The sequence below is a fragment of the Mastigoproctus giganteus genome, chromosome 11, assembly GCF_048544385.1.
Source record: "Mastigoproctus giganteus isolate SK-2022 chromosome 11, ASM4854438v1, whole genome shotgun sequence".
NCBI classification, from domain to species: domain Eukaryota; kingdom Metazoa; phylum Arthropoda; class Arachnida; order Uropygi; family Thelyphonidae; genus Mastigoproctus; species Mastigoproctus giganteus.
The window spans coordinates 145,481,569-145,494,215 of NC_143585.1; the positions used below are offsets into that span (position 1 = coordinate 145,481,569).

The 12,647-nt window shown below is 36.8% G+C and overlaps 1 protein-coding gene across 3 annotated transcripts in view; it reads right to left on the bottom strand.

Annotated features, from left to right (window-relative positions):
• Positions 1-12,647, bottom strand: part of LOC150078498 (tRNA:m(4)X modification enzyme TRM13 homolog) — a 376,145-nt gene that overhangs the window by 233,338 nt on the left and 130,160 nt on the right. For all 3 annotated transcript variants that reach the window (XM_090385143.1, XM_090385144.1, XM_090385145.1), the window contains exon 6: positions 1,177-1,362. In XM_090385143.1, coding sequence (XP_090241269.1) covers positions 1,177-1,362 — 186 coding nt within the window. The remainder of the gene's footprint in view (positions 1-1,176; positions 1,363-12,647) is intronic.

Below are 12,647 nucleotides of genomic sequence, written 5' to 3' on the forward strand. Positions count from 1 at the left end.
GAAGAAAAAATCTGCCGTAGTGTCCGTGAAAACGCGCTAATTGCTTCAAAAATTTGCTCTGTAACTCGTGATGTTAAATTAGAAAAAATGGAAAAGCTTTAAATCTGTGGATAGAAGACCGAACTCAAAATAAAATTCCGTTAAGTTCACTCATCATTCGCGAAAAGGCAAAACTCCTTTATCAACACTTTAGCGAAACTGGTGATAGCACTGGCGGGATGTTTTTTTTTTTGCTATCAAGCAAAGGCGCTGGATTGAAAGATTTGTTTGAAATTTCTAATAAATATTACATTTAATATTAAATTGTTTCTTATTTTCATTTCGATGCCATATGCTTGCATTTCACTATGTACTGTCTATGTACATAGTCATATATTAAGAAGGTACATATAATACATACATAGACAAAATTTTAGACTAGTTTTTCTTATATATTTCATACTTTGGAACGGAACCCCTTTATTACTATGGGAGCCATTACTCAGGAACGTAACCCCCGCGAATAGCGGGGGTTTACTGTATTGGCAAATAGTTCTTTGGCTTCCGCTAAACTTGTGTTTTAAGTGTTCCGTAACTAAGAACGTTTGGGAAACGCTGTTATAGAATATTTTAAATTGAGTGAGTTTACATTTCTATATTTTAATACAGTTCTGTAGTTAAAAATTATTTCATTTTAAAATTTTAGTTAAAATTTGATTAGTAAAACAATGTAGCAATAAGGACTATTGGGTTTTTAGTAGTTCTGTTTATACAGCAACTTAATTTAAAAAAGGTAAGCAGCAGCCATTATCAATCCACTGCAGGATGGAAGCCTCCTTAAACAATTCATGTTGAGGGAAATGAACCATAATCTGCCAATGCCATTCCAGTGTGAGTTGGTAGCTCGACCGTATTTAGCAGTTGGGCTTGAATCCCGGTATACTCAAAGAGCATGCACTACTGCACTCCCACTCCTGATCACTCAGCTACAGAGGCTGTTTATTTTAAATAGATAAGCAGTAATATTTAATAAGCTGAATTTTCAGTACTGAAAGTGTTTCCCTTCATCTTCAAATTAGTTTACTGTATTATTTGAAATACGACTATGGTCAACTAAGTAATTTAACTTAATAAATTTCATTTGTTTTAACTCAACTAAAAAAAAAAAAAAGTTAAAAATATGAATATGTACATTACCTCTTCCAGCACCAAACTCAACATAGCAATTATCATCACTAAGAAGGTTGTATTTCTCCATCAAGAAGAGCAAAGATGACTGTTGTTTCAGATGCTTGAGGACTGAATGACCATAGTCTCTACGCTGCAGTTCAGCTTGAAATACAACATGTGTTCCTTCCACACTTTTTATTTCTGGCATAAATTCTGAAATCAATAAAAATAAGGACAGCCTTAAATTTATTTTCAGTTAAATTAATGAAACGTGTGATTAATACTTTGGAATGGTGGGAGGGGGGAAGGTGCTTATAAAGTAAGTTTTTTTTGATGGATAAAAAATAAGATAAAGGAGTATACACAGCCTTTCATACATCTCGCACACAAACACGTCTTTATTCACACTCTCACTTATGCACTCATTTAGCTCTTGGGATATGGCAATTATATATAGAAATGTTGCCAGCATGGATAAGGAGGTGATTATTCCACTGTATAAGGTAATGGTTATGCCATATCTTGAGTGCTACTTACAGGTCTAGAAGCTTCATTTTAGGAGTGATGCGGTCTACTGGAATGGGTGCAGAGAAGAAAAACAAGATTAGTGAGAATAACAAAATGGTTCTCTTACATGAAAGATTTCACTTCTGTAACTTGCACTTCTGAAGATTAGGCATCTGCAAGGAAATCTGTTTGATTTTTTTAAGGCTCTGAATGGAGTATATTCATTCTAAAAGCTACAGCCTAATATTCAGATAGCCTTTGTTATCGATATATTGGCAGAAATTTTGCAACTTTCATTTGGTAGCTTAAATTTAACTTCTTTAATGATTCAAAATTTGCCAAGAGTTTAATTTCTGCAATATACTGTTAGCTACCTTGACGTCGATTCTAGTGACTTTTGGTTATGGTGATATCTCAAAGACAGGGCTTATAAAGGACAAATCCAATCTCTGCGTGATTTCAAGAAAGCATCACAAGGTGTCACTCTTTGGGTAACAATCTCCAAGGCAGAATGCGCCGGTCCCAAAGGAACTAGATATTGTTGGCAACTATTTTCAGGGAGACGGGGAATATACTATGCAAGAAGGTTGGTGGAACAGCGGCAAAAGTGATTCTTGCACTGCTTCTCTTAGAATGAGCAGCAGCCTGGAAAGCAAGGTAATGGACATTTCCAGGACTGCTGGGAGTCATAGTGGAACAAGTAAATACATGTGCTGTGTGTGTGTGTGTTAGGGTGGCTAGGAGTAGGAACAGGTGCATATATACTTGCATGTACACCAATGCTGGCAGTATAGTTAATAAATTTGATGAGCTTGAAGTGCTAGTCAAGACATCAAAGGCAGATATTGTTGGGATATCAGAGATATGGTGACACACAGATATAGGCAGTGCAGATTTGGAATTTGGGGAGTACAATGTGTACTGAAAGGACAGGAAAGGAGGATGGGTTATGCTGTTAGTTAAGAAACACAAAATCTAAGGAAGTGCATCCAATTGATGTTGGTGGACAATGCAGTGTTGAGTCTGGTGTGAAATAAGCACTGGGAAAAGAAAAATGAGAGTAGGTGTGTGTTATATGCCTAATGACTCGAATGAGTACAATGAACAATTGTGCAGAGAAATAGAGTGGGACAGTAAATCCGAATGTCTTATAATGGGGGATTTTAACTTTCCAGATATTGACTTGAACTCGTTGGTTGGTCACTTGCACATTAGCAAGATTGGGGATTTATTGGATGACTGTTTTCTACAGCAACATATTCGAGAGGCAACCAGAGGGAGTAATACTCTTGATCTGATTACCAGCAGTGATTATTCATGCATTAAGAATTTGCAGATGAAGTAACCACTGGATCACAATGTACTGATGTGAGAATTACTTAAAGATGTAACTACCATCAAGGCTAAAGGGAATGGCTTTTGCTTTCATACAGGTGACTACAGAGGTCTCAGATAGTTTTTAAATTCTGTAGAGTGAGATCAACTAATGATGTTACCAATGCTGAATTCTAAATGGGTAGCCATCAGGTACTTAATTTTTGAGGCTACTAGGCTTTTCATTTTAATTAAGAAATACTGTTCAAGATTGAGGCCTAAATGGATATCAGATGAACTAATGAGGCACGTGGCAGAGAAGAATGCATGGGATGCATATAAAGTGACACAGAAGCCTATGGCAGATAGTTTATATCTGCCATACTGTAATCAAGTCACAAAGGAGGTTAGGCAGGCAAAGGCAGATTATGAGAAATCTTTGGCAAAGGATGCAAAGAAAATCAGCAAAGAGTTCTTTACATAAGTAAATTCTAGAAGGAAAGGGGTGAATCAGATTGGACCACTTAACATAGATGGGTTGACTATTGACGATCATGCTCAGGTAGCTGATAAACTGAATGAGTATTTTGCATCTACATTCACACATGAGTTATTCAATGAGGACAGAAGTTTATCAAATGCTAACAGGGAGCTAAGTGATTTTGTAATAACTGAGAACAAAGTGGAGGAGAAATTGTTGAAGTTAAACATGAGGCACCTGGGGTGGACGGGATCTATCCAGTTATATTAAAGGAGGCAGCAAAGGAAGTAAGCAAACCCTTAGCCATAATTATGAGAACTTCCTTGGACTCAGGGGAGGTACCCCATGGACTGGAAGTGTACAAAAGTATCACAAATTCATAAAGGCCGTTCAAAAGGTGACAAGTAACTACAGACCTGTTAGTTTAACTTGTGTTCCAAGGAAAATAATGGAATCACTGGATAAAGAAACATTGCAGGATCATCTAGACAAGACTGCAGTAATAGTTAAGACACATCATGGTGTTACAGGGTGGTGTTGTCTGACCAATTTGATTGGATACTATGATGTGGTCACAAAGGAACTGAAAGCCAAAAATAATTTTGTTATCATATACTTGGATTTCAGGAAAGCTTTTGATACTGTTGTACATGGAAGACTTCTGTACAAATTGGAGAGGTATGGCATTAAGGGAAAGTTGCTGCAATGGTTAAAGGGATGGTTGAGTGGGAGACAACAGAAGTGGTAATAAATGGACACTGCTCTTCATGGACAAATGTTATTAGTGGAGTACCCCAGGGTTCGGTTTTGGGCCCATTGTTGTTTTGTATATTTATCAATGAATATACAAAGGCAGAGAAGAAAAATGCATGGGATACTTACAAATTAACACATGACACAGAAGCCTATGATAGATACAAGTTGATATGCAACCAAAGGAGGTTAGGCAGGCGAAGGCAGATTACGAGAAATCCTTGGCAAGAGATGCAAAGAAAAACAGCAAAGAGTTCTTTACTTATGTAAACTCTAGAAGGAAGGGGATGAATCAGATTGGTCCACTTGATATTGATGGGTCAACTGTTGATGATCCTGCTCAGGTAGCTAACAAACTAAATGAATATTTTGCATCGACATTCACACATGAGGAGTTATTCAGCGAGGGAAATGCCAGAGGTGTATTCAACTCTAGCAGTAAGCTACAGAATCTTGAAATAACTGGGAGTAAAGCGGAGGAGAAACTGTTGAAGATAAACACAAGAAAGGCACCCGGGGTGGATGGGATCTATCCAGTTATATTAAAGGAGGCAGCAAAGGAAGTAAGCAAACCCTTAGCCATAATTATGAGAGCTTCCTTGGACTCAGGGGAGTACCCATAGACTGGAGATGTGCAAATGTGACCCCAATTCACAAAGGAGGATCAAAGGCTGACACAAGTAATTATAGACCTGTGAGCTTAACTTCTGTTCCAGGAAAATTAATGGAGGCACTGGTTAAAGAAGCACTGCAGGATCATTTAGACAAGACTTCAGTTATAGCTCGGACACAGCATGGTTTTGTTAAGGGGAAGTCTTGCCTGACCAATTTGATTGGGTACTATGATGCAGTCACAAAAGAACTGGATGCAGGGAATAGCTTTGATATTATATACTTGGATCTTAGAAAGGCTTTTGATACTGTTGCACATGGAAGACTGCTACACAAATTGGAGCAGTGTGACATTGGAGGCAAGTTGCTGCTATGGATAAAGGGGTGGTTGAGGGGGAAAAGACAGAGAGTGGTAATCAATGGACACTGCTCATCGTGGACTATATTAGTGGAGTCCCTCAGGGCTCAGTGTTGGGTCCATTATTGTTTTCTGTATTTATAAATGATATTGATGATGGTATATCAAGCTTAATGTCCAAGTTTGCAGACGATACAAAGGTTGGCAGGGTTGTCAAGGATACTACTGACACTATGCTGCTGCAACAGGATCTGGAAAGGTTGAGCAGATGGGCTGAGAGGTGGCAAATGAAGTTTAACATTGACAAATGTAAAGTACTACATATGGGAAACAGCAACCCGAGAGCAACGTATCAACTCTGTGGTACTACACTGACAGTGGTAGAGAATGAAAGGGACTTGGGGGTGGTTGTGCAGGCAGATATGAAGTTCTCTGAGCAGTGCAGATGGGATGCAAGAGTAGCTCATGGTGTATTGTCAATGATATATAGGAATTTTTCCAGCAGGGATAAGGAGGTGATTATTCCATTGTATAAGGCAATGGTCAGGCCACACCTAGAGTACTGTATACAGGTCTGGAGGCCTCATTTCAAGAAGGATGTAGAGCTGCTGGAATGAGTACAGAGAAGGGCAACAAGATTAGTGAATGGAACAAAGGGGTGCTCTTACGAAGAAAGGCTTAAGTTTTGCAAATTACAGTGTCTGGAGACTAGGCACCAGCGAGGTGATCTGATCGAGGTGTATAAAGCCTTGAATGGTTTGAGCATGCTCAATGCTGATGGGATTCTTCCTCTAGCTCAGAATAATCACCTGAGAGGGCATAAATTCAAATTCAAAAAATTCATAAATTCAAATTGAGGAAAGACAGATGTAGGATAGACGTGCGGAAATTTGCCTTTAGCCAGCAGGTGGTTGGTTGGTCGAACAGACTTCCATCCCTTGTAATGGAAGTTGATAGCCTAAATAAGTTTAAGGCTCAGCTGGACAGGTATTTTGAACGAACAGAGGGGTGAAGTGGAAGTGGGTTTTTTTTTTTTTTTTTTTTGGCTGATGCTGCATAAGCTTGCTTTCTTGCATCAAATGCCTCTACTAATGCTAATGAAGGTATATCAGGTTTAACGTCCAAGTTTGCATGTTGATAAGGTTGGCAGGGTTGTTAACGAGAGTAAAGAAGTATGTTACTCCAACAGGATCTAGATAAGTTGGGAAAATGGGTTGAGAAGTGGCAACGGAAGTTTAACATTGACATATGCAAAGTACAGGTCGACCGTTACTAATCCGGTAGCATTTGGACATGTGGGGTGCCAGATTAGGGAGTTTGCCGGATCACCGGTGGTTAATTTAGCACCGGAAGTTTAGCTGAGGAAGAAGAGGAGTCGTGGTATTGGTGACTTCTCAGTTTACCCAACAGCTAACCACCTCATCCTACCTTTAACACGTTGACTGCCAAGCTAGTAATATAAAGTGTTTAGGGCGTAAGCCGCAAGCTATGCAAAAGTCTAGACTATGTATAAGTATAGTGCGAAAGCACCAATAATTCATAGCCAAATCTGAATGAACAGAATATTAGCAAAGCGGCATTGTTTTAAGTTATATCTCATATTGTGAATACCTTCACAATGAGTTGCAATGATATTGCACTACTTCGAATAAGTAATGCTTCACCTCAGGAGAAGACTAATGTTACTTATTCTCAGATGGATACCACCACACAGAGAGCACCGTCTCAGGGCTATTTGGCCCTTCTTCGGTGAGTGAGTAGGTACCCAAGTGATGCAGTGAATATACTTTATAACTGTTTTGCCATCACTGAATATACTTCATAACTGTTTTGCCATCATTGCATCACTCGGGTACCTTCCCACCCACCGAAGAAGGGCCAAATAGCCTGAAACGGTGCTCTCTGGGTGGTGGTATCCATCTGAGAATAAGTAACATTAGTCTTCTCCTCAGGTGAAGCGTTATTTATTTGAAATAGTGCAATAGCAACTCGTTGTGAAGGTATTCACAATATGACATATAACTTAAAACGATGCCGCTTTGCTAATATTCTGTTCATTCAAATTTGGCTGTGGATTATTGATGCTTTCGCACTATACTTATACAGAGTCTGCCAAGCTAGTATAAGAAAAAGATTCCCCCAGGGTTCAAAACATATTTAGCAAATAATTTGATTAGTAATTCTAAAATAACTATTGTAATGTCAGTGTTGTCGTTTTTTCACTTAAAATATCAAAAAAAAAAAAGTCTTTTTTTTTTTATGTCACATATATATAGCTAACGTTGCCCAGTAAGTTAAATCTTGAGAAGCTGTGTCGGCCACATACGTGAGACGCTATTACGGCATACATATGAAGGTTGTTTGTGATTAGTTTATTGCAAGTGCTGCAATAAAATAAACTCTCAAATGTCGCAATAAGTTTGTCAGTATTGTTAGGGATTTTGTGAAAACAAGTTTGTCAAGCGCTCTATTATCCATCATATTTTGTTGTGTTTTTTCGCAAGTTCGTACAAGTGTGTTGTAAAAAAAAAAATAAATAAATAAATAAAATCTAAAAAGGAATGGCTAAATGTTTGTTTGTTGTTGGGTTTTATTGGCGCATTAGCAACTAAGGCTATAATGCACTAAAACCTGTTCATTAAAAAATAAAATTTTTAGTGGCCTAACGAATTAGATCACCAAGTCAAAGTAGAAAAAATAAGTATAAACGGCAAAAGACAAATCAGTAAACAAGTAACATTAACAAAGATTTTTTAAATATGAGTAAAATGGTTTACTGATTTCAAAAAGCTAAAAATAGCAGACACATGATCATTGTCAGATAAAATCTGACTGAGTGTATACGGCTCAGTCAGATGATTAAAAGCAGTAAAACGGATATTACTAAAATCTGGACAATCAATTAAAATGTGTCTAATGGATAAAATTGTGCCACAGGACTCACACATAGGAGGGTCATCAGCCCTCACGGAATGGCTAAAAGAAAATTATTAAAATAAGAGGAACTGAGAGAAATTGCTGGAATTTACAATTAAGCAGAGTTAAACTTCTCACAGACACATCGCTGTCGAGTTTTTTCAGAAGTTCGACTTTATCTGTTATGGACAATGTACAGTGTTTGTAGTTTACACCACGAGAGGCACTTCCTTTATGTGCTGGAACCATGGCAGGGGCTAAATGTGAGCAGGTTATAATAATAAATGCAGAAAAATAAGTGGGAATGTCTTGCCAGTGTTTATGAGTTTGTGCCAACAGCTGATGCTGCAACCAACACCAAAACAGTAGTGGCAGGTCGGTGCGCCAACCAGAGAAATTTGAAATTACGTTCACAGAAATTATGTCCGAATTAGCAGTGGAACCAGATTACTGGTGGCCGGATTAGTGATGGTCAACCTATACCGCATATGAGTAGCAATAACCAAAGAGAAACATACCAACTGTGTGGTACTACACTCAGGGAACTGGAACGTGGAAAAAACCTGGGGGGGGGTAATTGTGCAGTCAAATATGAACTTCGCTGGGTAGTGCAGATGGGCTGCCAGGGCAGGTCAATGGAGTCTTGTCAATGATATATAGGAATTTTACTAGAAGGGATAGGGGGGGGATTATCCCATTATACAAGGCAGTGGTCACGCCACACCTAGAATACTGAGTACAGGTTTGGAGGCCTCATTTTAGGAAGAATGTAGAGTTGCTAGAACGAGTACAAAGAAGGGCAACAAGATTGGTGATGGGAACAAAGGGGTGCCCTTACCAAGAAAGGCTTAAGTCCTGCAAATTGGAGAGTAGGCACCTGCGAGGTGATCTGATTGAGGTGGACTGAGCAGGCTCGATACTGATGGGATTCTGCCTCTTGCTCAGAGTACAAACCTGAGAGGGCATAAATTCAAACTGAGGAAAGACAGTTGTAGAATAGATGTGTAGAAGTTTGCCTTTAGCCAGTGGGTAGTTGATTGGTGGAACAGGCTTCCATCTTTTGACGTGGAAGCTACTAGCCTAAATAAATTTAAGGCTGAGCTGGACAGGCATTTGGAAGAAATGGAGGGGTGAAATTTTTTTGGATGATGCTGCATAGGCTGGCTTTCTTGCAATGTATGTTGAAGACAAACAACGTAGAACAAAAAGACAGTATGATGAATTAGCTTCAGATTTTTTGTTTGATAATAGAGATCAGCTTTTTAAAATCAGTGTTTTATACTATGTTTTAGACAAAATTATAATACAATTAAAAATCGTTTCAAAAGAATGAAGTCAGTAAAAATTTATTTTGCAATACTAGAACCGAAAAAAGTTTAATATATTACGTTAAATGCTGATATATTAAGTGAGTGTGACAATCTCATAAAAAAGATATTCGTCTATACTCTCTCCCCAACTGCTGATTCAATATTGTAATTTAATCATACTTATTAAACAAGATTTATCAGCAGACAATTTTTTCATTTCATAATTTGAAAATATAGTGCCCTAGAAAGTCATTTTTCAGAAATTTCTTTAATTGTGGTATTTTTTACCCTGCCCGTGTCAGCTGCCTTTGCCGAAAGATTATTTAGTAAATTACAAATAGTAAAAGAAATGCTATTAGACAAAGTAGACTGTGCAATCTTGCAGTGTTGGCTATTGAGCATAAATATGACAGTAAAATGGATTTAAAAAATATTATTAATGATTTCGCAAATGCAAACGCGTGAAAAGAAACATTTTAACTTTTTTCGTAAATTTATTAGTTATAGTATAATTTTTTATGTTTGTCAAATTGTATTTAATAAGCAGTATCATATTGTAACATTAATTTTCATGTTTTTGATGTTTGCAAAATTATAAATAAATCTTAAATAAAATACATATTTATGTTATTAAAATGATTCAACATTTTTTTGCATATTATAACTAATTAAAATTTATTTTAATAAAAATAAGGGGCCCAAAATTATTTCTTGCCTAAGGGCCCAAAAAAACCTAGCTATGCCACTGAATGGTAGCTTTGATGTTTAGCAATGTAGTGATGACAGGAAAGGTTAAATATCTTTTTACTCAATTATTCAATAAAATATTCTGTTGTTAATTGCTTTGTGTCCAGTGTATCTCTGTCAGTGTTTATCCATTGTTTGAATTCAATAATATCTTCTGGTTCATTGTTTTCAAAAATATTCTCTAGAAATTTTAATTCATCTATTCCTGGAAATTTTTCACACTGATGAAGCATAGAATATTTTGACTTCAAATCACAGACTGTTTTACCAATGAGAACCTTGTAAACATATTCACCAAGACTTGGTGCTAGCATTAACTTGACATTTTGATGGATTGTGCATACAGATACAGAATGTGTTCCTGGTGCACCAACTGTGACACCACTTGGGCCGAAGTTCACAAAATTAAGAAAATCCAATGTCAGATCCATTTCTATCTCAATAAGTAATAAATATTTCCTTCAAGTTGCTGAGTAGTAGTCACTTCTGCATTTGCATTTTTATTCCATCTGCATTTCTAATAGAAATGTTATCTTTCTTTCCAGGCCATATCCAACTAAATTCGTTATCTTCAAAAAATTTTGCTTTATTTGCTCAGAAAGCTTTTTTAACAGGTATGGTCATGATTCCTTCTTCTGCTTTTAAGTTTTCTAGCTTTCTTGATCATTCTTTCTGAGACACAACTCTTCCATTGTTTTCTTTATGGACCAACTAACTGAAGCTAGTGTTAATATTTGAAATATTTCTGAATGACTTGATACCATCAACTTTTCTTTTGTTTCTTTCAGCAACTCATTGTAATCTAAGCAATTTCCACATTGATGACTTGCACTTGGCTCCATGATGTCATTTGGATCCAAGCCACCAATAGATGCAATTTTACTGGTAATTACATCTTGTACTTGACTTGCCTTCCTTTTGGCATAGCCTTGTGAGTCTCTCTTAGCCATTCGCTGAAATTTCAGAGGAGAAATAACAATGGCCATCAAAGTGGTGTTCAAGCTTTCAGTCACATGCATTTTGTCATCATGGTCTGATCCAGATGAAGATGATGTCCCTGTTGCTGCTTTTCGGCTGTTAGACTATTTTTGGCATGCAGGATACAGCTTCTGGCCTGGTTTTAAGCCTACCTTTGTTAGGTCTTTCAGGTAGTCTGCCATTGACAAATCAATTGGTTGTAAATTTTTTTCACCATATGATTTTTCTTCTGGAAAGGATTGCAACATGAACGCTGCAAAAATTCAAATTTTGCCAAAAGCAAAGCTTCATGATGTAGACAAATTGAGTCTTCTTCATCCAGTTTTAATCCACAACATCGACCTATCAGCTGTTGTTCTTCAAATTCAAATTCTTTAAATAATTTTAACCCAGTTTTGTGTGTATAAGATAGCACATGACATTTAGAATTATCCATATGACTGATGGTGCATGAGTCCAGCTTATCTCTAGCAAAATCTTCTGATTCCATGGCTTTCATGCTGACTAATAAGTGGATGATTCTGCAAGTAATGAAAACCTATGTTCATAAGTTTTTTTTTTTTTTTTTTTGTAATTCAAGAAAATTCTAGAATGTTATGGAATTGTAGAATATTCCGGAATTGTAGAATATTCTGAAATTCTAGAATATTCTATAATTTTTGGGTATTCTAGAATATACTCTCTTTCTAGATTATTCTAAACATTAGGCAGGATTAAGGAAGTGTTCTGCAACAAAAAATATATCACAAAATAACAATATGGCACATAAAACTACTTGATGTTTAGGCTTAATTTTAAGGTCTTAAGTGCAAAGAAACAAAACGGATAAACCATTATTCTTGTAGCTGAAACTTTGCTATTTCCAGTGGAGGCAAAAACGAGAGAATAGGTGTTCCACATTAAGATATTATTTGCCCCTTAAGATAGGTCAAATTTGACTTTCAAATTTTGAGTCAATTTTTGAAGGAAAATATCTCATACGAAAAACAAGTATAAGAGCTAATATTTAGTTAGACTGAATTCATGCAGTTGATAAGTGGAATGTCCAAAGAAGAAGGTACCAAAGGTTTTTATTTTAAAGTTATGACTTTCAAATGTCTTGCTTAAATTTGTTGCAACAAATTTTTGGTGACAGTTTTAGGCTGCATTGTAAAAAATGTGAAGGTTTTTTGAGCCTGGACACCAAACGTTTTGCACTCTCTACCAAAAGTTAACTAGGTATACCAAGTTTCAGAGCACTACCTCTCACCTATGTGCAACAGTAACACTTAAAAAAAAAATTTTTTTTGTGATTTATTCTGCATAACACAAAGTGACCCCCACAAAAAAAAAGGTGCTGGTGCCTCAAGCATACTATATTTTGAACTGAAATTTTGCACAGTTTAATTTGAAACCTGTTTAAACATCGACACCAAGTTTCAACAAAATTGAAGTTGGTCGAGCAGGTACCCCTAGGCCATGGGTCCTTGACATGGAATGGCACATACATCAATTTTCCTTGAATATCTGTATCAGAGCACAA